Raw genomic sequence first — 24,019 nt, 5'->3', positions numbered from 1 at the left:
TTCTACTTGGTGCATCCACTCCTAGATGAGGTCTCCAAATTCACCCTGAAAGAGGATCCAGCCAAATCAGCCTAAATAGGCCCAAATCAACAAGTCAAAGTGACTTGATTTTTAGTGCAGAAGAAACTACATCTGATGGTCTACTTCCCTCCCAATTGGGGGCAGAGCATGGCCTGAGGCCAGGTCTTGACTGGGAGGGTTTTTTCCTAAAATATATCCTACAAACAAGCCTCTATTAATGCCTGGTGGGAAAGTTCCTTAAAATGATACATATATTGCAGTGAATTGGACAAGATGTGAAAATTTCTAAAGCAGCCTGTTTGGTGATAAACAGCTAGCATAAGCACCTCAGTCTTTTGTTTTTAGCTAACAATACTGTTAGTCACAGGATTCATCTTGTAAATCAGCTTTGGCTGAGGCCTGCTGCACAGGCCTCAGCATCTCACACTTCAAGCCCACTCCTGCCGAGTACAGTAACCATCTAATTTGGTACCTACTCTACAACTTTTGCCAGTAGGAGCTTGGAGGCTCGCTACTCCTTCTAGTGGAAAAGTTTCCTTCAGGGAAAGGTATTGTCTAAACAGATACAGCTGTTTTACAGGAAGGGAGCAGTGTTTCCTTCCCAAAGCAGAACTGACAGAATACTTAAGCTTGTCACTGTCATGCAAACCTTATCTGTCTGTAGGGATACTGCATTTTTCAGTGACTTACCTGTTTTAGGGGCTGAAGGTTTCCAGGCTTTTAGAACCAGTTAGAAAGATGTGCTAGGTAAGTAAATGCAAATAAGTTTACAATACTCCTAAATCCTTCTTCCCTGTTCTGATTAACATATCTTTAAACCTGTGCCAGTAAGAAGCAGGACTGTAGTTACCTTAATCCTCTAGCCTGCAATGAAGAGGATGATGTTTAATTAAACAGAAAATAAAAACTTGTTCAACTAATGTTGATGGATAAACTTTTCTCTACACTCTCAATTAGATCCTAGGAAATCTGCTTACTTATCAACTGCCAAAAACCATTAGAGAACACAGTAGGCTACTGGGAAAACACCAACTCTTCTCCTTTTCAAGGCCTAATATATAGCAGCAAAATGAAGGAACACATGAGCAAGATGATGGTTGCTGCTCCTCTACAAGCCTCAAAGTCTTGCACCGCTATACTTGCCACAAAATTAGAAAAGAGAATGCTGAATGCGGTTCAAAGGTAGAAAGAGGACAATGGCTCAGCAGGTATCCCCAAGATCCAATGTACAACACCAAAGAAAGATGATGCAGCAAGAGCATATGCAAGTTTGGTTCTGTCAACTGCAGAAGTTTAGTCACCCAGCAGAAACTTTGCTATCTCTCCATGCTGGAATTCAGGCAAAGCTGAGTCCAGTGTCTACACTATGGGTTGTCCTACGGACACAGGCTGATAGGAGGACTAGTGTAGTATAGTTTCCCCAGCTGGATCTTCCTCCTCTGTCTTTCACTGCAATCTTCGAGGCTTTGAAGAAAACAGCGTTTGTATCTTCTCAGATAACTTCTCCTGCAAGACTGGAAACAATACACATTAAATCTGCACTTCACACTGTTTTCAAGGCAGTGGATGGACTTTGCAGAAGTCTTAATGCATGAATGCTGAGAGAGCACATGCAAACTTGTTTGTTAATACTTGAGTCTACTAACTGGAAAAAAAACATATACTACCCTTTCCTTACAGAGACACATTTTTATTATAGGTCTAGAAGACAGTTGTCGGAACTCAAAATGTCCCTCAGACATTTTCAGAGGTTCCAGGCCTTGGTCAAAAGCATTTTAGACCCTGGCAAGCAGCAGAAAACAGCTGTGATTTTGAGTTTGAACCATGGAATGAATTACCAACTTTGAAGGTGGAACAAGCAGTCACAGAGGGTTAGATGGTATAGTAAAAGTAGTCACAAATTAGAGGGTAAAATTTTTTAGTATTGTACAGGGGGGTTTTAACACCTGTACAGGGGGGTTTTACTTTGTACAGGGGGGTCAGGAATTCTAAGATGGAGGAAAGTGGGCCTGATCCTGTTCTTCCTCCTTCTTCTTCCTTACCTCCATGTTCTTGGTGATGTTGGCATTTTTCTATTGGTTTAGGCTGGGGACACACTGTTCAACGTAGATAATAGATATTGGCACATTATTGTAAATATAGTACACGTAATTTCTGGTATATAATGTTTGTACCATCCCACTGAGGGGCAGAGCCCCGCACACTGCCCTGCAGGACAGACCTGCGGCAGGGCAGCAGAACATGTTATAGATAAGCAAAAATAAACAATCTTGAAAACAGCACAGACGAACTATGGCTTCTTCTTTGGCAACGGGGCAGAAAGACGGAGACTTTCTACAATCTCGGAATCACCAATACCCACAGATTCCGACAGACAGTCATATGTTCATCGAAGCAAAAATACTATTTGTAGTTTTCCCCCTTAGGATCTATATCTATCTATCTATATCAGGATAGCATGGGACTCAGCACAGAAGTTGTGCAAAATAAGTCTGTGTACACCTGTAGCCTGCAAGCAGTTTTGACAGTAATTGTCTCAGAGCATGACTCAAAGGACAAGACAGCAAATCAGATAATCTTTTTTTGTCTAAAATCATTTTATTGTAAAAAGAAGGGTTAATAAAACTTCTGTGCCCATAAGGAAATAATAAGTTTCTATTTTACATATTAAAATAATGAAAAAATAACCATCCAGCAATGATTACAGCGTTTTATCAATGGCTGGGACTCAGGGCATTTTCACTCATTTTCATTCATCATCCACAGCAATCAAAAGATCAGTTTTTTTGGTAATCCTGAAAAATGTAAATCACATTGTTAGCAAAGTATAGAGGTCCAGTCCCTCCCCTCCTCAAAGTCCCCTCCTACTCTTAACTGCTGAATGCTATTTGGAACAGTGGCAGTACATGATGACCTTTTTTAGCAGATCTGTAAGAAAGTGCTACAATCAAAGTTCACTTGAATTGAAACATAAATTTTAAGGAATTTAGAGATTTTTAGAAGAGCTAAGATTTTAGTTAGAGATAAGCCTTACTAGAGTTAATTAAAATAAATGAGTAGGCCTTGATGAAGTTAAGAGTTAGTAATTAACTAATAATTGATTGCTTGTCAACACAATGTTTAGTTAGCTGGGTTTATAATGAAGAATACAGAAACTGACAAATAGCTTTTAGGAACATAAAACAATTGTGGGTCTCCTCTGTTCTGAAACCAATTGAAGACAAGGAATGGGAGTTCTACCAAGAGTTCATTTGTCATATTTGCACTGAAAAGGTAGAAAGGTCAGAACGAGGAAGACTTCATTTACTTCCTCATTTTGGGACCCCTCCCCATGAAAGGGACCATCGACCCATTTTAAGGAACAAACTACGCATGCTTAATAGCTTTTGAAGTGATTAGCATACAAAGCGAGGAATGGGATGTACCAAAATTATGAATATGTATTTGTATTTTGGGTATTCAATACTTGTATGGATAAAAGGGCTCTGTAATCACTTGGAAGGCGTGGTGTGTATTTGGGAGCGATCCCGCAAGCTGCCCGGCGTCGAATAAACACACACTTGCTAACTTTAAACTGTTAGAGAGTTTTTGTCCATCACAGTTTAATATTCATACTAGATCAATATCCATTTTTTTTTAATAAATCAGAATCAGTATGTATATTCCAAAAGTCATAAATTCTGTAATTAATTTTTTTTTTAATTTGCATTTATTTTTTTTTAATTGCATTTCCCATACATGTAAATATTTCTCTTTGTTCATATAAAAGCCTAACTGTTGATATGCAAAGCTAACCACTTAATTCTACTTTGAAACCCAAGAAAAGCAAGCTGTTCTAAGGCTTAAACCTTTCCCAACACACACACACATGTGCTGTTTCTTATGTGCTGTTAAATCTAGGACAAATTCTTAACCTTAAATATTAATAGAATGTCTTTGGGTTTTTTTCCAAACCAATAGTTTTGATATCAGATTCCTTATGCTTAATTAACATAGGAAAAACTTTAGTGCACCATGTGTTATAATCCCTGTTTTGTGTAGCTACAGCTCTGTAGAAATGCATATTAATAGGACTAGAAATAGGTGTTCTGGGGAAGCAGTGTCACTTGTTAAGTGACAGAGATGAGATGGGCATTTATGTCATCACAGAATCAGTGTCTCCAAAAACCTCACTGATCAGAAGTAAGTGATAGCAGTAGACACAAAGCATGCATGTCTCATCCCTCTAGTGGTAGTTTTCCCCCGAGAATAGAGGGGTTTTTCTGAGAAGTATTAAGATTTGGTGAACACACCCCACAGGCTACAGGGGTTTGTTCTTGTGGAAAAGCAGCACATACAGCAATGGCATGCATCTTTATTCCAGCAGTCAGCTCCTGGTGCCAATATTTTTGAAGCACTCAGTTTATTCTGCCAGGTTCCAGAGTGCTACCTCAACAGGACTGAGGGAAAAGAAATATGCTCTGCAGGATGTAAGGTCATTCTAAGAATTTCAGGGAATGCAACTTACTTTTCTTGGAAATTACATTTGCACATTTCGACCCCCTACAACAATGTTGGTCTTCAAATTTTTATTTAAACCAAGACTAGAGGATTATTCTTCCAAATCACTGTTCAGATTTTAAATTTAGATGGTAATGCCATGTAAGAAGAGCAAATGAAATCCAACGCAGCAGATTTCCTAGCTCTATCACTGGTTCTCTCCTTTAACATTTGTTGGTGCTAGAGGAACTACATTTGAAACCTTCTGGATCTGTCAGCCCAGCTAAGGCAGTAACAGAACATTACATAAAATCCACAGTAGAAAATACATCATGCCTCCATTTCCAGCTGGTAGAAATTATATTGCTTTTTATACCAATATTCAAAGGTCTCAAAAAGAGAGCAACTCAAAGAGGAAATACACTTCTATGGAAGTAGCTCCACTGAAAAAAAAAAAATCACTCATTAAGACTGAATCTCATACTGGCAATAACAAAGAGCTGATGCTAACCTGACAGCTGCTATCTAGCATATTCCAGATGTTAAGAAGACTAACTACAAGTTTAAAAATAGTATTTGCCTCTCTAATAGAAGGCCTGAGTAATTTAGTGTCAGATACAGGTCTTGAGTCCTGAGCACTTGTGTTGCCACAAAGATATATGAAATACATGCTACTGTCAGGGGAAGACTGGGGGTGAGTCACAGAAGTGTGCTTGATGTTCCTGACCCAGAGTGGTCTTAAAAGGTAACTTCCTTACCTTAAGACAGAGTGAGCAAAACTACCTCCTCTGAATCTGATCCTCCCTCTCCAGCCTGTCATTTCACAGAATGTCATGCTATGTTTTAGACTCTCTCTTTTTTTAAGTGGTGTGAAGTTAAATTACTTCCACCTGAGTAAGATACCTCAGAAAAAAAAAGGTTAATTGTAATAGCCTATAATTTACTGGGCAGTACCACTCTCCATTACAGAATTAATGGAATAGGGTTATTTCTTCTAATAGACTCCTAAGCATCACTGAAAAGCCTTTTTTGTGCTAATTCTGTTAGAACACAGGGCTAAGTAAGTCTGACCCCAAACTATACATCATTAAAGGGCTTCAGCCAGTGCTCAGGGAATTAGCTCATTTAGAGAGATTTTCTCCTAAAACACTAGAAGCATCCCATTCTCTCTAATCATGTAACTCCTATTTAAAACTAGTGACGTATCATGAAGTTAGTTACCTTGACCTATTCCTTCTGTGTTTTTTCTTTTTAAATTTAAAAGTGCATTTTGTGGCTCCTTTGCAGCTTCGGCAGGACAGTTGGGTCTTGGCAGCTGATTTCCTGGAGTGGGTCCTGGTCGATTACTGAAATACTTCTGTTTCAATGCCTTAACAAAATACGAAGAAAAAGAAACAAGTAATTAGTATGAAGTATAATTTATAAAGAAGTCATAGTGAAACCAAGTGCTTTTAATTGGGACTTAAAAACTACCTGAACACTGTTATATTACAGAGTGGCCTCGGGGCAAATAAAGATTGTCTTCACAATTACTATCCACCCCACATGCGAAGGGGATAGGGTAAAGCAAGGGATAGTTATATACTCCTATTTTTAACCAGTATTCAGACACCCTGAGTAGAAACTAGATTATTTTGTAAAAAGTCTTGTATAAGTGGCTTCTAGCTCTGAAGAGCTTACATTCTGAATAGACAGATCAGATGAGATGAGGATAAAAAAGAAAGTAGGAATAAAGAAAAATTAAAGGAATATTTTTGAAGTCTTGATCAGATTCACAATCTGGACACTGTCTGTTTTGTTAGTTTTTAAGACGAGTCTTTCCCCCATGTTTCTTTAACTGCACTGTTTCTACCCTGTAAACTGTGAGAAAGCATTAGAGCACTCGTATTAGAGCAGAACACAAACACTAGTCAGCAAGATTGGTTTCATGTAGTGGAATTATACACCTTACTTTAAATTTTTGGAACCATGAAGTGTGGTTAACTTTAAGGTAATCATTTCTTGTGCGAGTTACATGATATTCAATGTCAGCTATAAATCAAACCAATCAAATCAATACAGTAAGCACAAGTTTTTTCCTGTCTTAAACTGTGGCACTGTCAATAAAAAGTTTAGATTAGAAAAGTAATATATATTGAAGTCACTATCCTATAATATGACCTGAAAAATGACTTCATACATATGAACTACCACAGAGATGGCCCAAGCATAGCAGAACTAATTATCTGGAAACTTACAGTGAATGTTCTTAAAGATGGTGGCTAAAACAGCCTGAGTGTGCTCTGAAAAAGTCTTCTAGTAAAAAGATACAAAAGATACATGGATTCAAACCTAACCAGCAGTGAGGGAGTCCTGGCCCAAAGGGGACAGCAGTTTTTTGCATGCTTCCCTATCACTGTAAAGTGACAGAAATACACTTCTAGCTGCCAACTGGTGTATCCTCCTCATCACGGAAATCAGTACTGCAAACTGTAACATTCTGCAAGATTTTTCTTCCAAGTCCTCCATTTCTCCCCATCAGGGAGTAGTAAAATTGAAAGTATCATGGAAAAGCATAATTAGATAAGAATGATGGTTTAATCACCACAGAATTAATTAACCTTCAAGTTTTAAGTGACTGAATTCAGCATGTCAAATATGACTGTTGGAAGGTCATGGCTCATACACATTTTAGCTCTCTACCTTGACTCTACACTGGAAATGGAGATGATCACTTAGTATTATCCATACCTTTCACAGTTCTCCCTATAAAACACTGGGATTATGTTTCTAGTAATTCATGTGATGTTTCATTTCAAACCTGGCTAACTGGCTTCAAACCCCATTTATTTGATATTAACAATGGCATCATGAACATGAGGAGATAACCCAAGTGTACTATACCTGAGTAGCTGTTACTCTAGTGGAAGGATTAAACGTGAATAAGCCTTGAAGAAGACCGAGCAGATCATCACCAGCTGCACTGAAGATATGTTGAAGTGGCATTCCAGGGAATGGCTTAAATGTGACATAATCTGGAAGACTTGTCATGCCCTACAAAGACCAAAAATGGAATGTTTTTCCCCTAGTAAGAGTTCAGCTTTTCACAGAGAGAGAACTTCATGCGGCTCTTCCACTAGAAGCAGCTCATCTTCCAAAACACATTGCTAAGACTTGGTCACTGAAAGTAAATATAGAATAGTAGGCCATAAAATCTTTTTTTTAATAACTGTTGCAGTGTGAAACAACTTTCCAAATGATTTGTCCTTCCCTTGCTTTAGTTGTGACCAGTCCAAAAGGAAAAACTGCTAAAGGAAGTATGAAAGAATTTAGACTGGATCAGACAAATTAAATAAAACCTCCTTTAGTGAACTGACATGGTGAGAGGGAATATATTTACAAAAGAGTCAGTCTTCACTTTCTCTACATTAATAGAAGTTAGCTGAACATCATGTGCATTTTGATTTTAAATGCGCAACTGAACCTTTATATGGGCAATGGGAGGCAGGAAGGAAAACATGCACCAAGTAGTTAAACAAAAAATTAACTGCATACTTTTTTGTCCTCTAGGTATGAAATCAATCCCAGTGTGTTCACATTCTAGCATAAAAATTACAGACAATTGTAACAGACAATTACATAAACATAATGCTTTTGTAGTGTTTTAAGCATATAAAGCCTTAGCTGTCACACTTCAAGTTTGTCCAAGTAAAATAAAATATTAACACAAAGTCAAAAATGTGTTCAATCAGCTAGAATCTTGATAGTAAAGGTTTCAATTATTAAAATCTATGTCTTTGGAGATGAACTTGGGAATGCATAGTCTTTTTTGTGTTAACCAATCTCCTATTCTCTCTTTTCGCCACTTGTATCTTAAATTTTCCTCTTCAAAGGAAGCCGAAATGTCATTGCAAAAACCTTCATGCATTCCATTTAGAACCCTGGAGAAATATCAGAACTATGGGAGTCTAGCAGTGCCTCACACAGCAGTCCTCTATTGGGTAGAGTTCCATTTCATGATCACATAATATGGGATTCCACCACCATTTACAATAAAGAAAAGCTGCACAGAGAGGGAGCAGAGGTGAACAAGTCCAGTGAGTGCTTCAACAACTCAACAACAAAAGGCAACATCCTGATCAGGGAATTCTGGACTCTCTGTGTCTGGTACAAGTAGCTCATCAGACATTTTATCTGCTTCCTGTCACTCTGTTTAATAACCATGGTTAGGTAAGTCATTGTGTGACCTGACAGTAAGTTTGGACTGGTGTTACTTAATTTGCTGTCATCTCAGAAAAAAATTGTACTACTAATTGTATTTGTTTCAGGATCATTGTTGAGGCAAATTGTTTATCCTTAAAGCTGCTGGTCTGTGTTTTTTACTATCCCCAAACTATAATTTACCAAGGCCAACTCAGGTCCCTACAAATGGTTCCTACTTCTGAAAGTGATTAAAGCCTTCCAGGTTAAAGCATGCTAACTGAACAAGCACCCCAAAAACATTAAGCAGCAACAATACTCTTACACCAGTAGCCATGTGAAACTGTGCACACAGAAAGGAAATCAAGAAGTGTTGATAGTGTTACTATTGACCAGAGGTTTAGCAAGAGAAAAAACAAATCTCACCATTCATGAGATGAAGCAACTGACTTCTCAAAAACCTACTCAAATATTCTGGTATAATCATTTAGTTACAAGAGCTAAAATAGAGAGTATCAAGTAAAACCAATATCAGTCTGTTAAACAAAATGACTCACAGGCCATTGTTCTTCTGTTGGAGTGCCGAGTGTTTCAAAAATCCTTGTCAGCTGGTCAAGATCAGAGTCTCCAGGCAAAAAAGGAACCTTGAAGAAGGACATGGCATTTGACTGAATTAACTTCTGAACTTCAACTTTAGAAAGAAGCTTTGAGTGACATTGCATAAATTGCAAGGCAAAAGCCTCTGTATACCAACTCCCCACAAAGAGGTACATTTGGATATTTGAGGCATTCTATTTATGCTCAAATAGATTCTGAAAGTTTCCTAAACCCAGGCCTGGTATTACTGACTTGATAGCAGCTAGCTTAAACATAAACTTATGTTTAATCACAACCACATCAATGTAAAATTTACTAAACACAGAAAATACTTTATTTCTCAGTTGTTAAGCCTAAAGTCAGCTGGTCATGGTAATCTTTACATGTTCTTTGGAGGTAGCTTTTATATAAATTTAAAGTGAATCATAACTGGATTACACAAGTTAGCCTTATGAAATTAAATTAAAGCACGAGGGAGAGTAGAGACCCTCTAGAATAGAAAACTGTCTGATCAGTGTCACATTTCATTTAAATAAAGCAAAAGACTGAAAAGGGGTTATCTGCCCAGTCCAACTTCTAGCTCACATATCAAGCACACAATGTAAGGAAAAAGAAACTTGGAGACCAAAGCAAATTTATGAAGAATTAGAGACACTGTTTAATTAATTAGGATAGAAAAACCATCATCCCTAGTATACAGCATACTAAACTGTGGTGTCATGAAAGCCCCTTGAATACTGTTTTCATAAAAAGCTCCCAGAATTTGCACTGTCCTGAAAAAGGACACATACATTTCAAAATATCACAGTGATAAAAGCTGAACCATAATACACTTTGTTTTGTGACAAACCAAAAAATCAACTGAATTCAAGAATTATTCTCTTACTAACTTTGCTTAAATGTATTCAGCTTTAGCAGGTCAAACGCGTATTTATGTATCCATCACCAGTGCTGCTTAAAGAGCCATTGTAGATTTCTGTATCAGACCTGCCAATCAAATTGAACCAGCACACCTATTTGGTGTGACCAATCAAAGCAAAAGGTTTCTTTCAAGGTGTTTTCACACAGAAGTCTGGTTACGATATGTCCACAAAAGCATTCAAAGGTACAGAAACCAAGCAGAAGATACTTAGGCATAGAAAATAAATTATACTGCAGACTACTTCATGCATTCAGCTGTGTCTGTACCCCAGCCCTCCACTGCTCCCCTCACACTTTAATGTCTTCTCCAAAGAGCAGATATGATAAACATTCTACTTCAGTGGAAAATACTCAAGGACCATTACATTTGTGTACCACACTGAGGAGTGCCATAGGATTATCTTGATGTTAACTTTTGGCTTCATTACAGTATTGTAAACTAACCACAGTTTAACAAAAACATTAGTCTTTAATAAATTTTGAATAAAACCACAATTAAGGTACTGGTGATTATAACTGAGGAACAGTATATAAGGGACAGCCCATGCACATAAATGTGAAGTTACATTTCTAGAACAGTAGTGAACTAAAACAGGTGTCTGTGGACTGCAGGAGTTACAGACTTGACCTCTCCCAAGACAAGACTGTGACAGTTTGTTGCAACTTTTTAACACAGATGTTTACAGACTTCCAGTGTTTGCAATGTTTATGAAGCCTCAGTCTATTCCAAAAAAACCACTTTCATTACAGTTAACAAGATTTTGAAAAGTTTCTTCTGGCCTGCGTTCACTTTGCTTTTAGCAGGAAAGAAAAAACCCATAAAAATCTGTAGTGGAAGGAAGGGCAAATACAAAATGCTTACATTTGATTACTTACTCTGAGGAGCAATTCGGCTAAAATACAACCAACAGCCCACATATCAACGCCAACACCATACATTCTAGCCCCAAACAATAGTTCTGGGGCTCGGTACCACCTGAAAAGAAAAAGTATTTTGGAAGATTCACCTGCTTTGCTCATGTCAAATGCTACATGTTGTAGCAATGCAAAAGCTAAAAAAAGGATATTATTTCTACCTATATACTTTTCAGACATTGAAGAGCTGTATTCTGCAAAGTGTTTTAAGAAAGAATGAACAAATCTGTGCACACCTCACTATAGGGTCATGTACAACCACAGATTAACTGCAGTTTCAACTGACCTGATTACAAGTATTGAACTGCAGACATGCAAGAAAAACAGTTATTAACATGCAAGTAAACTGAAATTTTCTTAACATTTTATGTTGAAGGAATCACAGCAAGACAGAATTCCTCCCATCTCCCAAGAATCTCCCTATCAATAGACCTAAGTATAGAGACTACTTTTATGTAAAATGAGTCTTGTTGTTTTGAAAAAAAACTACTCACACTGCCTAAGAACAATCAAGTTTAATGAAAAGACACTGCATTTGACACTTTAGAATTTCTGCCTTTTGAATAAAGGTGTTAAACCAACTTTGCCTGAATAGTTTTAGCATCCCAGGAGTCAGAAAGCAAAATGTTGCATACTTTGCAGCCCCACTTTTTATAGCATACCTTAAAGAAGAAGCCATAAAAACCATTTATAAATATTTCAGTTGGTTCAAGTGTTCATCTCAAAATAGGTAATATGAATAGCTCAAAAAATGGTTCTAGGTTCTTGTGATTAGCAGAAAGTAGCAGCTGTCTTGCTCCAAAATCCAGGTTTCTAAGCAGATACATACTATTTCCAGACATTCCAAGAAAGTATAATTTTGACAGATATGAGAATCACTCCCACAGATGCATACTCAAGCGGTTCTTACAGAGACTTTGTTAAACAATGATTCCTTCTGGTTTTTGATGCAGCTCTTGCTGCATCACATGAGCAGATGCCACTCTGAATATGTTGATTTGACATGACATATTTCAAGAAAGACCGATAAAGCAACCAAACAATCTCTGTGTAAGAAACAAACTAAGAGTGTCTTACCTTGTTACTACCTGGTGTGTATAAACTCTGTTTGGGCTTCCAAAAGATTTTGCCAAGCCAAAGTCAGCCAATTTTAAAACTCCATTTCCATCTAGCAACAAGTTATTTGGTTTAAGATCCTGTCAGTATAGAAAACAAATAATGAAATTTGCCATAGATCAGATAAAAACAGACATATAATGAATCTCCTGGCAATAACATGTTGTAAAATGAAAGACTTGATTCTAGCCTAAAACCTACATTGTGAGTGAAAAAATTTAAACCCCCCCAGGAAATAAGTATTTTATCATATATGAAAACCATAGTGAGGCAGACCCATTTGAATATTAACATATTTAACTTGCAGAGTTTAAAAAAACCTCTTGATAAGTTTTACATTTTCTGCAGGTACAGCAGTTATGTTATCTGCATAGCTGCTAACTGAATAATAAAAAGACCTGGTCAATGCTTCAAATAATGTCAGAAATCGTGGAATTCACACAGTTCAATACAGCAGCAGTATACAGCCATATAAGTACCCAACAGTACCCAACCCAAAAGTATCCACACAGCCATTTGCTCTTTCTATTCTCATCCAACCCACCACCTTCAGCAGTACAGGGGAGAGAAGACCAGAAGCAGGAAAACTCTAGGAGCAGTATAAGGCACTTTAACAGGAAAGTAGTAAAAATCAAAGCCAATAAGCAAGGTCATGGAAATCCTTCACCACTCCCCAAAAGGAGAGTGATAAACAGTTTCCAAACAGCTGCCAGCTTGGAAAACAAAATTCCCCCTTTTGTCTCTACCCCAGTTTTTACCACTGACCAAGGCGTTACATGCCATACAGTATCCTTATGGACAGCTTGGGTCAGCTGCCCCAGCTGTGCCTCATCCTTACTTCTTGCCCCAAGCCTACTTATCAGGGCAAGAGCAGAATGAGAAAAAGAGAAAGCCTTGATACCGATAGAAAGGAGAAAGCTTCAAGAGTTCAGCTGCTGCGAAAAAAAGTCCAATCCATCCCAGGCAGACCCAATTCACAGTGATAATTAAAGTCACATCTAACTGGAAAAACTTTTATGTAAGTGTCAAAGTCATAACCACATCAGTAAATCTTAACATTTCTGGTACTGCTATTATCTCTCCAAAACAGCAAATATGAATGCTTATGGAATGAGACTGTCTGAATTCCAAATACCTTCATTATACCAAATACCTTCATTCATACCTTCAAATACCTGAATATCTTCATTAGGCTTTAAACTCTAAATCTACCCAATGTGATTTTTATAGCAGGATGAAGGCTGTCAATTTAGTACATGCTTACCCTGTGTAGAATCCAATGCTGATGTAAATATTCTAATCCTTGAAGTGTCATCAGCATATATGCCTTGATGTGAGACTGCGTCAACACAATACTTGTATCCTTTATAATAACCTGCAAAGTAATGAAGTTGTGGTAAAGCTCAGCACACAAGACAACCTTATCTTTATTTTTTCAGCTCAAAAGTTATTTCCACCTTTAAGACAGGCTTCAGATTGGCAGTCAAATATTCTCTACCATTTCACCCTTTTTCCAGAAAAATAGGTCAATTCTGTAGATCAGAAATTGAAATGGGGAGTCCAGATAGCTTACGTGAACTTTGCATAACCTGACAATGAAAAAATGTGTGGGAAACAGAAGTTTAGCATTTAATCTCAGTTCCATGTTGATACCAAAACTTCCAGGACAAAGATGCACACATACAAATGATAAATGCGACAGTAAACTACAAATTACGTTTTCACTTATTCCTTCTTTCTCTTTGCAACCTAAGTAACTAATTTTTATAAATACAATGGTTTCCTCTTCTATTTCCAAAAATACCAGAAGGTATGGCCACTTGACTGTATTTTAAAAAATCTACCTAAGTTTTCTACATTCTTTAATTTTTAACATTAAAATTCTATGCAAAGACCCCAAAGCTTGTTTGTTAATACTACTGTCCTGCTCAGTAATAGGCTTCCTACAGAAGAGCTAAGACTGCACAAATTTAATGTATGCAGCATATGCTTAATCACAACAGGCAGCAGTTTCAGTGGCAGCCTGAGTGATACCACAATGCACTTTAAAGACTGCACACCATAGCAACCTGCAGTACAAGAGTATTTAATTTTGATTCGTACACTAATCTTCTTCATCTCTAAACTTTGCATAACTACTATGTAAACAGAATGAATCCTCTAAAAGTCTACTCATTACTAACCTCTATTAGCAAAAATCTGACCTAACCTTTTCAAGTCTTTCATTCACCTAAATTTCAGCAAGACTGTCTCTGGAAGGTACTGATTTGCAATTACCTAGCATTGCTACATTTGAAAACATGTTTAAAGAGCATGTGATTTTTCTAACAGCTCATCTCTTACTATATTTTAGTGTCACACTTACGTGAACATGTTTGGTATTATGCTTATCAACTGCATTCCAGAAGCAATGATCTGTGCCAGAGGTTCTACACTCAGACTGGAGTTCCAGAAAACTAACATAGTAAACACAATTTGTTCTTTTAAGATCATGCTGACAAGTATTTAGAAGTAAAGAAATTAATCAAATGAGAACTCATAAAAACTGAAATTACTCAAACTACTTTTAAGTCATGATCTTCATCAACTGACATAATAAAAGTCACCTTTCTAATATGGGCAAATATAAGCCTATTAAAAGCAGCACATTCAGTATGAAATAAAAATAGTCTTTAAAAATCTTACCTCTAAATCTGTTTCCATAAAATCAAACACCAGACTAATATTTGACTTGTGTCCAAATGCATCAATAAGCTGCAAAACAAAATACATTATGATTAATCACGCTCTGATTCTTCCAGTTTTCTGAAATTCAACAGCATTGTAGTCTACGCATGGATTTTCAGCTTATTGAGAATTGGTTTAAGTTCTTTGACTTGTAACACAAAAATTCTTACTCAGTTTAGCCTCTTAATTCAGTTTCCAAACCAGAAAAAAAAAAAAATCCCCATTAAAATGGAAGTAACATTTCACATGATTGCCTTTCCTTCCTGGAGATAGGAAAAAAGAGGAACAATTAACTTTATCATGTTAACTACAACAAATAGTGTAATGCACACCTTGTCCTCAAAACTTTCCTGTTCTAACTACTCTTTATTCAGACAAGACTAAGTTTGCCCATGGATTCAGCTCTGTGTATCTGCTTCCTGTAAGCATACAGTATTTAGAAATTTTAAGTGTTAGGCTTATTAGTTTCAGACATTTTTAGATGCACATTCATTTTTGTTGCTAGCTTTCCAAGATAAATAGAACTCTTTTGAGGACATCCAAACAGCCCTTTCTTTGGATGAAGCTGTGTAATGACACAATTTCTAATTTGAGATAAAACAAGCGTGATATTGAACAAAAGCAAGAGATCATCTAGCCTGGTATTCTTCCTTCAAGATGAGGAAGGTATGTGTGCAGCTGGTGCAGCTCACTCCTCAGTCTCAGTATGATGACTACACGAATTGGCAAACTGCAAGGTATTTGTCAGAATAATCCATAACAGCAGTAACTCTGCCCCTTACATTCACAAAACACACAAAAGTTTTGTAAGGACTACTAAGAGGGGCACAACACTGTATCTTATTTTTAGAACCTGCTTATGGAATTCCTGATCATAAATTTGTCTAATTCTTCCTTGAACTGTTGATGCAGTTTGCTTCTATATGGCCCATGGCAACACATCCTATGAATTCATTACACATTGAGTGAAGCAGTACAACTCCACTCCTGCTGCCAATAGGTTTTCAATACATCTCTTATTTCTAGGACAATGGTATTTGCAAATAGAATTTCTGCATGGACACCACCTATCACCTTGGTTTTGTAGACCTCCCCATTACCAGCCTTTCCCTCTCCAAAGTGATGAATTCCTCATTTTTTCATGAAGAATATGCTCCGTCCCTTTGCCATTTTAGTTGTCACTGCCTGCATATTCTCTAACTGATAGCTAAAGCAACCACTTTGAAAGTAGGGTCACAATCCAGAAGAGAACCATATTTCCACTTTCCAAGTATGTGGAAAATTCATACTTCATGTACTTAATCATATTGACACTTTCTAATGATTACTATGATCTAACTTTAAAATGTCTTTAGCTCCAGCTGGGTATCTGTAGGTGTAAGTCTACCAAAGTGCAACTGAAACAAAAAAGATTCCAGTCTTGCTCCTTCCAAGAGAGATTTTAAACATCATATCTGTGTGCTAAAATAAGTCTGCTATTTTATACTTGACTAATAAGGCACGTGACTTCCCCTTTACCACTGCTTTAAAAAGACTGCTTTTTGACTGTCACCAGTTCTAGATGAAGCAATCAATCAGGTAAATTCAGCACTGTGTTCATTAGCAATTCTATCAGAGATGCAAAATAAAGCAATCCACATTTTCACAATTCTTCCACCATTATAATCTATGTAGGCCCAGGCAAAAAACTAAAATTATTAAAAAAAAAAAAAAAAACCCTTTGCCTCTGTTATTGCAATAGGCACACTGCCATAATAATTGTTGAATTACAGAAAGTATTTGAAGATTGATTCTAGAACTAGCATTTATTTTACTTACACCAATAATATTTGGATGGCTTAGCTCCTGTAACAGTTTTATTTCCCTGAGGGCAGTCCTGTTGATTCCTACATTGATGGAAAGAAGAAATGAAGATGAAAGAACAAAATAAAAATTTTGGATTAAGCGCCAAGTAAACCTGTCATTCTGCTACTCACAGACTATTTACTAGTAATATTACATTCTTAACACTTGTCAATTAGCTAAATAACAAGGACTTTGCCATAACTAACTAAACTGCTGTAAAATAAAAGTGGGCATACACTTTCTTCCACAGCAATTCCATTTCACACCATACTAATCAGGCTTAGATTATGAAGCAACACGTCCACATTTTGGCAAAAAGGGAAAGTCATAGGAAAAAAGAAATCAACCTTTTTCAGGATATTGGAAGGCTTGCTTCATTTTAAAGAAAAATTTCATTCTGCAAACATCAGTCCCTCAACAAGTCTGACTTCAAACCTCGTTAATATATCTCTTTTCTTTCTGACATGCTGTTCTCTAATAATGCAAGGAACATGTTTTTCTACATTCATGCTGTAATATATAGAAAGCATAAAACAGAGAGTAACCAAAACCTGCTTACTCTTGCTTGAATCTTCTCATAAGCAGATTTTATAGAGGAAAAACCAGGGGCCAACAGGGAGCAAATGGTGCCCTTCAGCAGTCACACTGATGGCACTGTATCAAACCATGATTCCTGCAGGGTACTGATTCGTCCTTCAGAAATGCTAGTATGTGTGGCTTGTATGAAAACTGGCAAGCAAATGCTCCTGTGTTGTACCATGCAGGAAGCTGCAGATGCATATTAACTGAAAAACAGTGTTCTCCTAAAACCTGGCATATGATTCAATGCTAAGACTAGAAAAGTTTTGGGCTAAGATACATGGATTACTTTACATTCCTGCTTTGCCTGTTTTAATTACCCATTTTGGAATCAAATTAACAACGGCTGCTTTTGGGTAGGCACTGTCTTAAATTAAAACAAAAGCATGCCATATTATCATATAACACAGGGAAAGCAGATCTGATAACTATTTTTAATAACATCTTTCATCTACAGCTAGATACTGTAGAGGCCAAAAGTAATGACTGTCCCTAAGGGCCATTTCAGGCCACTGAAGGCCATGTAGATCATAACTCTCAGGCAGCTGGCTCAATTGTGAGACTCTGGCATGAGTGATCAGTTTCTCTTTAAAAGAAAAGAACTAGAGAGTTGATAGCAAAAACTCTTCACTGGAAAGCTGGTAACCTGATGAAGGAGTTCTGAAGGACAGCAGCCTGCACACAAATAAAATTCTCCTGCACCACACAGGTGATAAGACCAAGATTACTTGGTTTCAATTTGCCATATCCACACCTAAAGGCACAGGGCTGATCAGAGCACATGTTCTATAGTGCTGAACATGAAAAAAAAAGACACAGAGACAAAAGTTTTGATCTTGCTGTTATCCACTTTTGCCTCTGCACACATCACAAAAATAGAACAAAGGAAACATCTGTAAACATGCAAATACGCTCAGTCATTTTAAGTACTTAAGGCATAGAGATGTATTGATACAAAAAAGTATTCTAAACTCAGTGCTGTTGTTGTTATTATTACTATTATTATGCTATATTCGTGTTTGAATTCCATTAAAATTGAGAAGTTATATACTCATATTTAGACATATATCATTGCATGCAGGTATCTATGCTGCTTTTGGTTGTCCCTGCAGTTTGTGAAGCAAACCTCTACTCAGGCTTACAGCAGGCATTGGGCTCCATTTTCTGAGCTAATGGTTTGGGAAATTAATGTATTAATTTACTTAAACAAAGCAAACAAAGTTCAGCTTCTACAGTATGAATTTGTTTTAAAACTCACCATCTTTAGCTTCTGATCTATGACCCAGTTTAATCTGAAAATAAATATTTCATGTTAAGTAAGATTAAGATGGTGGGGAATAAATTTTTTAGTATTGCTCCTCTAAGACAGAATGAGTTTTAGAATAACGAAGCACTTTACCAGCTGAGTTGGTTTCAGTTAGGGTTTATTTCCCCCTTAAAAAAGTAACTGTCTCTGCACATTAGATTTTACAAAAAATAGCTATGATGGCACTAAAAACAGACATAATGCAAATTGACAGTTTAAACTGCTTTGTTGCCACAAAGCTTTATTACATCATTAATGAGCTTCTCCTCAGGGAGAAATGAGAGCTAAATAATTGACAGTTATCTTAGAATTATTCTAATAAAATTAGCATAGGCTATAAACTTGGGCAGATTCTAGGTCTTCTTGTCTTAATCATCAAATGCCCTGAAATTCAAGTCCAGAATGCTACCATTGATATTTTCAGATAACAAAAGTTAAAAAAATATTCTAATAAAACAAAGAACACTCTTCACCACAGGCTCTACCAGTAGCAACCATACAAGACAAGTATTGCAATGCTAAAATTTATTACTGCATAAAACAAGATTCTTTACTTGAAGAGTCACCAAGTTCAATCATGTCAATATTAAGTAAACCATTGTAACATGCATCTTTCACCCCTTACAAAGAACAGCTGAAGATCCATTTTTAATACAAAAACTTCTTTCTCCAATCCCTTCAGATAGTAACAAGTGAAATGCTTTATGACAATATAAGCATTTTCATAATTTGTATGCAAGCACGTTGAAGATTCAATATCACTTTTGTCATATTTTATCAAAAAAACGATAAAATAAGTCTAGTAAGACCCTCTGAGTACTATTTATTATTGTTTGGCCAAGCTGGCAGCAACACAGTAACAAATAAAAAACTGAGGGCACTCAAAAGAGATTTGAGTGCCCCAGGAAAATTGATAGAAGTATATGGAGCATAGGCAGTGATTTCCTCCCTCCTTCTGGTATCAAGAACTAATACTGATAGGAATAGGTAGATCTGTCAGATTGAAATGTGGCTCTGAGGTTGGTGTCACAAGAAAAACTGAGGTTCATGGCCATGGGATGATCTGTTCAGCACCTATTCTACCAACACCTGATGGGTTGCACCTTTCTCAGAGTGGAAAAAGAGCTCTGTCACAGCAGCTAGCATGGCTCATTGGCAGAGCTTTAAATGGGCTTTAAGAAGGGAGAAAAGGAAAATACCTGGCTCGACAGTGATAATCAGTGGGATGGGGTGTCAAAACTTGAAGAAATGAACACTAATGGGCTAACTCAATCTGCTTCATGAGGTGTTGGCTACAAAGTACAACACCTGGAATGTAAGAGGCCATCTGAAGACCCTCACTCATTTGCCTGCCGATTGCCACGAGAAGGAACTCCCTTCCCCCACTGCAGTTCCTTCTGGCTTGGAGAAGGCAACAGTGCAGGTGCAGCCGCTGTACTGTTACGTTCTGTTCTGAACGAGGCCCGGCAAGAACTTGGGAAGGACTTGGCGAAGACCCAGCGTGGACCCAGCACAGAGCGGCCTGCTGCAATTCCTGCTTCACTCTCCACCTTTAAGCCGAATGAACTGTTGGGGTGACCCTGGTGGTCTCTCACTGAAGACCCCTCATCTGCCTCGTTACCACCGTGACAGATGGAGATCAAGAACCCTCTCCCCAAGGACTGAGACTGAGACCCCGACCACAGAGAGTGGTGGTGGGAGGAAATGACATGACCTGTTCTTCTCCAGTAACTTCAATGGACTTATTCTTCATTGTGTTTGTTCTGCCTGGATGAGCAATTTCAATAGGCATGTTCCCCCCTTTTTCCCTCAGGGGACTATAACTGGACCCCTGGGTTGGGCAGGACTTTGGAGACTCTCCCCAACACAACAAGACGGATCCCCATCGTCCAGACCACTGAGGACCTCGTCTGTGTTGGTAGCTATTCCCATCCCCTCTTCTCTCTCTTTTTTTAATTTCTTTTCTGACCCCACTATCGCATTTATTGTTATTGTTTTGGCCCTTAATAAAGGTGCATCTGTTGTGATTAAACTGATAGTCCCCTGCTGTTTGTCTTTTGCACTTTTTGATCAGCTAATGAATCATCACGACACCCCGCTATGAGCGGATCGTGACATCTACCAATACACTCAGCATGAGGAATAAACAAGAGGAGCTCAAAGCTTTGATTCAGTCCCAGAGATTTGGTATTACTGACTTAAATGAAAGCTGGTGGGATGAGTCCTGTGACTGGAGTGCCCTGTTGGGCAGCTACAGGCTCTTCAGGAGATGTACACAGGACAAAAGAGGTGGGGCGTGACATCATATCTAATGGAGGGGCTGGAATGTACAAAGCTTACAGCTGGCAATGGTGCAGTTGAGAGCCTCTGGGTAGGAAACAAGGGACAAATAATGTGGATGTCATTGTGGGAGTTTGGTACAGATCTCCCAGCCAGGACAATGATGCCAATGAATTCTTCTTTGAGGAACTAAGGGATGCTTCTAAATCAACTGCCCTTTTTCTTACGGGGGACTTCAACTTGTCAGAAAGCAACTGGAAGCATCACAAAACAGGTACCGCCTGGGACAGAAAATTCCTGAAAACCTGGACAACTTTGTGGAAAAGGTCATAAGGGAGCTGACTTAAAAGGATGCCTTCTTTGATCGGCTGCTTGTCAACAGAGAGAACCTCATGACTGAAGCGGAAATTGAGGTCATCTTGGCTACAGCAATCACAAAGCCATTGAGTAAAAATTTCTGTTGACAGTAGGAAGGTGCCAGCAAAACTTCAACCCTGGACATGAGGAGAGCAGGTGTCAGGCTGCTCAGGGAATTAGTAAGTAAAGTCCCCTGGGAAAACGTTTTTGCAGGTGCTGGGGTCCATCAGTGCTGGCTACTTTTTAAGCATCACCTCCTAAGGGCACAAGAGCAGGCGTTTCCCAAATGTCACAAGTCAAGCAGATGAGGCAGAAGGACAACCTGGCTGAACAGGGATGTCCTCTTGAACATAAGGCAAAGAAGACAGGTGTATGCCTAATGGAAGCAGAGTCAGGTGACATGGAAAGAATACAGAGATGCTGCCTGCCATTTCTTATTAGAAAGAGAATCAATATGAGACGCCAACCTCAGTGGACAAAGCTGCAGGGAACAAGGCTTTGCTTAATCAGGAAACATTTGTCTAAAACTGACAGGATGTGAGGTAACAGCATAAAGCTGATTCAGGGGAGGTTTAGACTGGATATTAGGAAAAGATTCCTCATCCAGACGGGCTGGGCACTGGAACAGGCTTCCCAGGGAAGTGGCCATGGCACCAAGGGGTGTTTGGACAATTGCCTCAGGCACATGGGGTGATTCTTGCATTGTCCTGCACAGGAATGAGAGCTAGACTTGATTATGTTGATGGGTCCCTTCCAACTCAGCATATTCTATGATTCCATAAATTTTAAGGAACTTAATAAAGGGTGATATTCTGGACTGAAGGAATTTGGGCGCAGCAGCAGGAAGGCTTTCAAATAAAAGGAAAAAAAATCAGCTATCAAGGTACAGTAAAGTTTGCAGTTTGGAAACATGTGTGTGTTGAATAAACCTAGCAAATAACCAGAAATTCAAGTTACAGACTTGAATTCAAGTCAAGTGCAACCCTTCGCAAACTCAGAAACACAGCAAAGCCACTCCCTCTTCTGGGGTGGGTGAGCATTACAGACAGGTTAAGTAGAGCATTTAAACAAACTTCTATAGAAATAAAAATGTGTATTATGCCATTTCCCATCAAGTTGGTTAAAAAAAAAAAAAAAACAACAAAAGGAGTTGTTAGGTACGTCAGAAGGAACCAGATGCTTTGCGACACGCTGAGAAGCCATTCTGACACTTACCTTCTTGATAGCAACGATTCGGTTGTCCGTCCTGTCCTTGGCTTTAAAAACAGTGGCGAACTAAGGACAGAGAGAGACGCTGCCGTGAGAAGGGCCTGGCAGACTGTAGGAGAAGAGGCCCCCGCGCCCTCCTGGGGCTCGGGGCGGGCACCGCCCGGCGCCTCCTGCGTCCTGCTCGGGCCCGGGGCGGGCACCGCCCGGCGCCCCTCACGGTCCGTCCCGCCGCGGGCGGGCGGGCAGCAACACAGGCCGGGCCCAGCTGGGCTGTCGCAGCCCCAGGGCCGCCTGCAGCCCCCACCGCGGCCGCTCACCTGCCCTTCCCCGAGGAAGTCGAGCTTCTCGTAGCGCCTGGCAGGGCCCCGCGCATCCATGCCGGCGGGACGCAGGCGGCAGCACCGGCCCGGCTCGGCGCTTTAACCCCGCGGCCGCGCCGCGTCCGCCCCGCCCGGCGCACGCAGCGGCGCGCGCAGCGGCGCATGCGCCGAGCCCCGCGGACCGGCCCCGGGCTGAGTCGGCCCCGGGGTTCCTTCATTACGTACAATTACCTACAATATAATACTTAAAACTACCGTTCAATAGCCATCAGAGAGATTTCTCATAAGAGAGAAGTTGTCGCTTGAAAATTAATTCCCCTACATGCCCAAGCTTTGCTGTTTTTTAATAAATTAGTCTGTAACACTAACAAACCTGTGTAACTATGAAGAATAGTCGTCATCTCTGAGAGCACTTCAGTGTCTCTTTCCTGCTTGTAAAATCATTCTCAGTGACATATCCAGGTGAATCAGTCTTACCTCAATCCCTGGAAAAGTGGTGGCATGCCTCATGCTGGAGGCCATCTATATCTATGTGGATGACAAGAAGTTGATCAAGAATATCACTTCACATGGCTTCATTAAAGGCAAATCTTATTTGATCAACCTGATTGCCTTCTACAAGGAATCAACTACGTGGATGGGTAAGGGGAGAGCAGTGGATATTGTCTACTTGATGTTAGTAGGGATTTCAACACTGTCTCTTAACACCGTCCTCACAGACAAACTCAGGGATGTGGGCTGGATGAACAGACAGTGAGGTGGATCAAGAACTGGCTGAACAACAGATCCCAGAGGGTTACAATCAGTGGCACAGGGTCTAGCTGGAGGCCTGTCCCCAGTAGTGTCCCTCTAGTGTACTGTTCAACTTATTCATCCCTGGCTTGGATGAGGGGGCAGATGCCTCCACAGCGAATTCAGAGGACACAAAGCTGGGCAGAGTGGCTGATAACCTGGAGTACTGTGCCCTTCAGAAGGACCTTGACAGGCTGGAGAGATGGACAAAGAACCATCTGAAATTCAGCAAAAGCAAATGCAGAGTCCTGCACCTGGGGAGAAACAACCCCAGGCACCAGCACAGCCTGGTGGAGCAGCTGGGGAGCAGCGCTGTGGAGAAGGACCTGGGGGTCCTGGTGGACAACAAGCTGTCCATGGGCCAGCAGCGTGTCCT

General features: G+C 39.2%; 1 protein-coding gene across 3 annotated transcripts; it reads right to left on the bottom strand.

The window, feature by feature from the left end:
- Positions 1-2,599: 2,599 nt before the first annotated feature.
- CDK7 (cyclin dependent kinase 7) lies at positions 2,600-23,023 on the bottom strand. Of its 3 annotated transcripts, none has more exons than XM_030257726.4 (12): positions 22,849-23,023; positions 22,538-22,597; positions 18,638-18,671; positions 16,774-16,841; positions 14,914-14,982; positions 13,493-13,603; positions 12,190-12,308; positions 11,074-11,173; positions 9,237-9,323; positions 7,384-7,533; positions 5,722-5,869; positions 2,600-4,943 (listed from the first exon to the last, which is right to left on the bottom strand). In XM_030257726.4, exons 1-12 carry the CDS (start codon positions 22,906-22,908, stop codon positions 4,927-4,929), a joined length of 1,023 nt encoding a protein of 340 aa, XP_030113586.1. In that variant the 5' UTR covers positions 22,909-23,023; the 3' UTR covers positions 2,600-4,926. The 3 variants fall into 3 exon arrangements, with proteins under 3 accessions (XP_030113586.1, XP_002199171.2, XP_072777827.1); XM_002199135.7 differs by having other exon boundaries at positions 2,600-2,816; positions 22,849-23,022; XM_072921726.1 differs by lacking the exons at positions 18,638-18,671; positions 22,849-23,023 and having other exon boundaries at positions 2,600-2,816.
- Between the last annotated feature and the right edge of the window lie 996 nt (positions 23,024-24,019).

Source organism: Taeniopygia guttata, chromosome Z (assembly GCF_048771995.1).
Source record: "Taeniopygia guttata chromosome Z, bTaeGut7.mat, whole genome shotgun sequence".
NCBI classification, from domain to species: Eukaryota; Metazoa; Chordata; class Aves; order Passeriformes; family Estrildidae; genus Taeniopygia; species Taeniopygia guttata.
The sequence above is the reverse complement of the archived record's forward strand: the minus strand, read 5'-3'. Positions and strand labels throughout refer to the sequence as shown.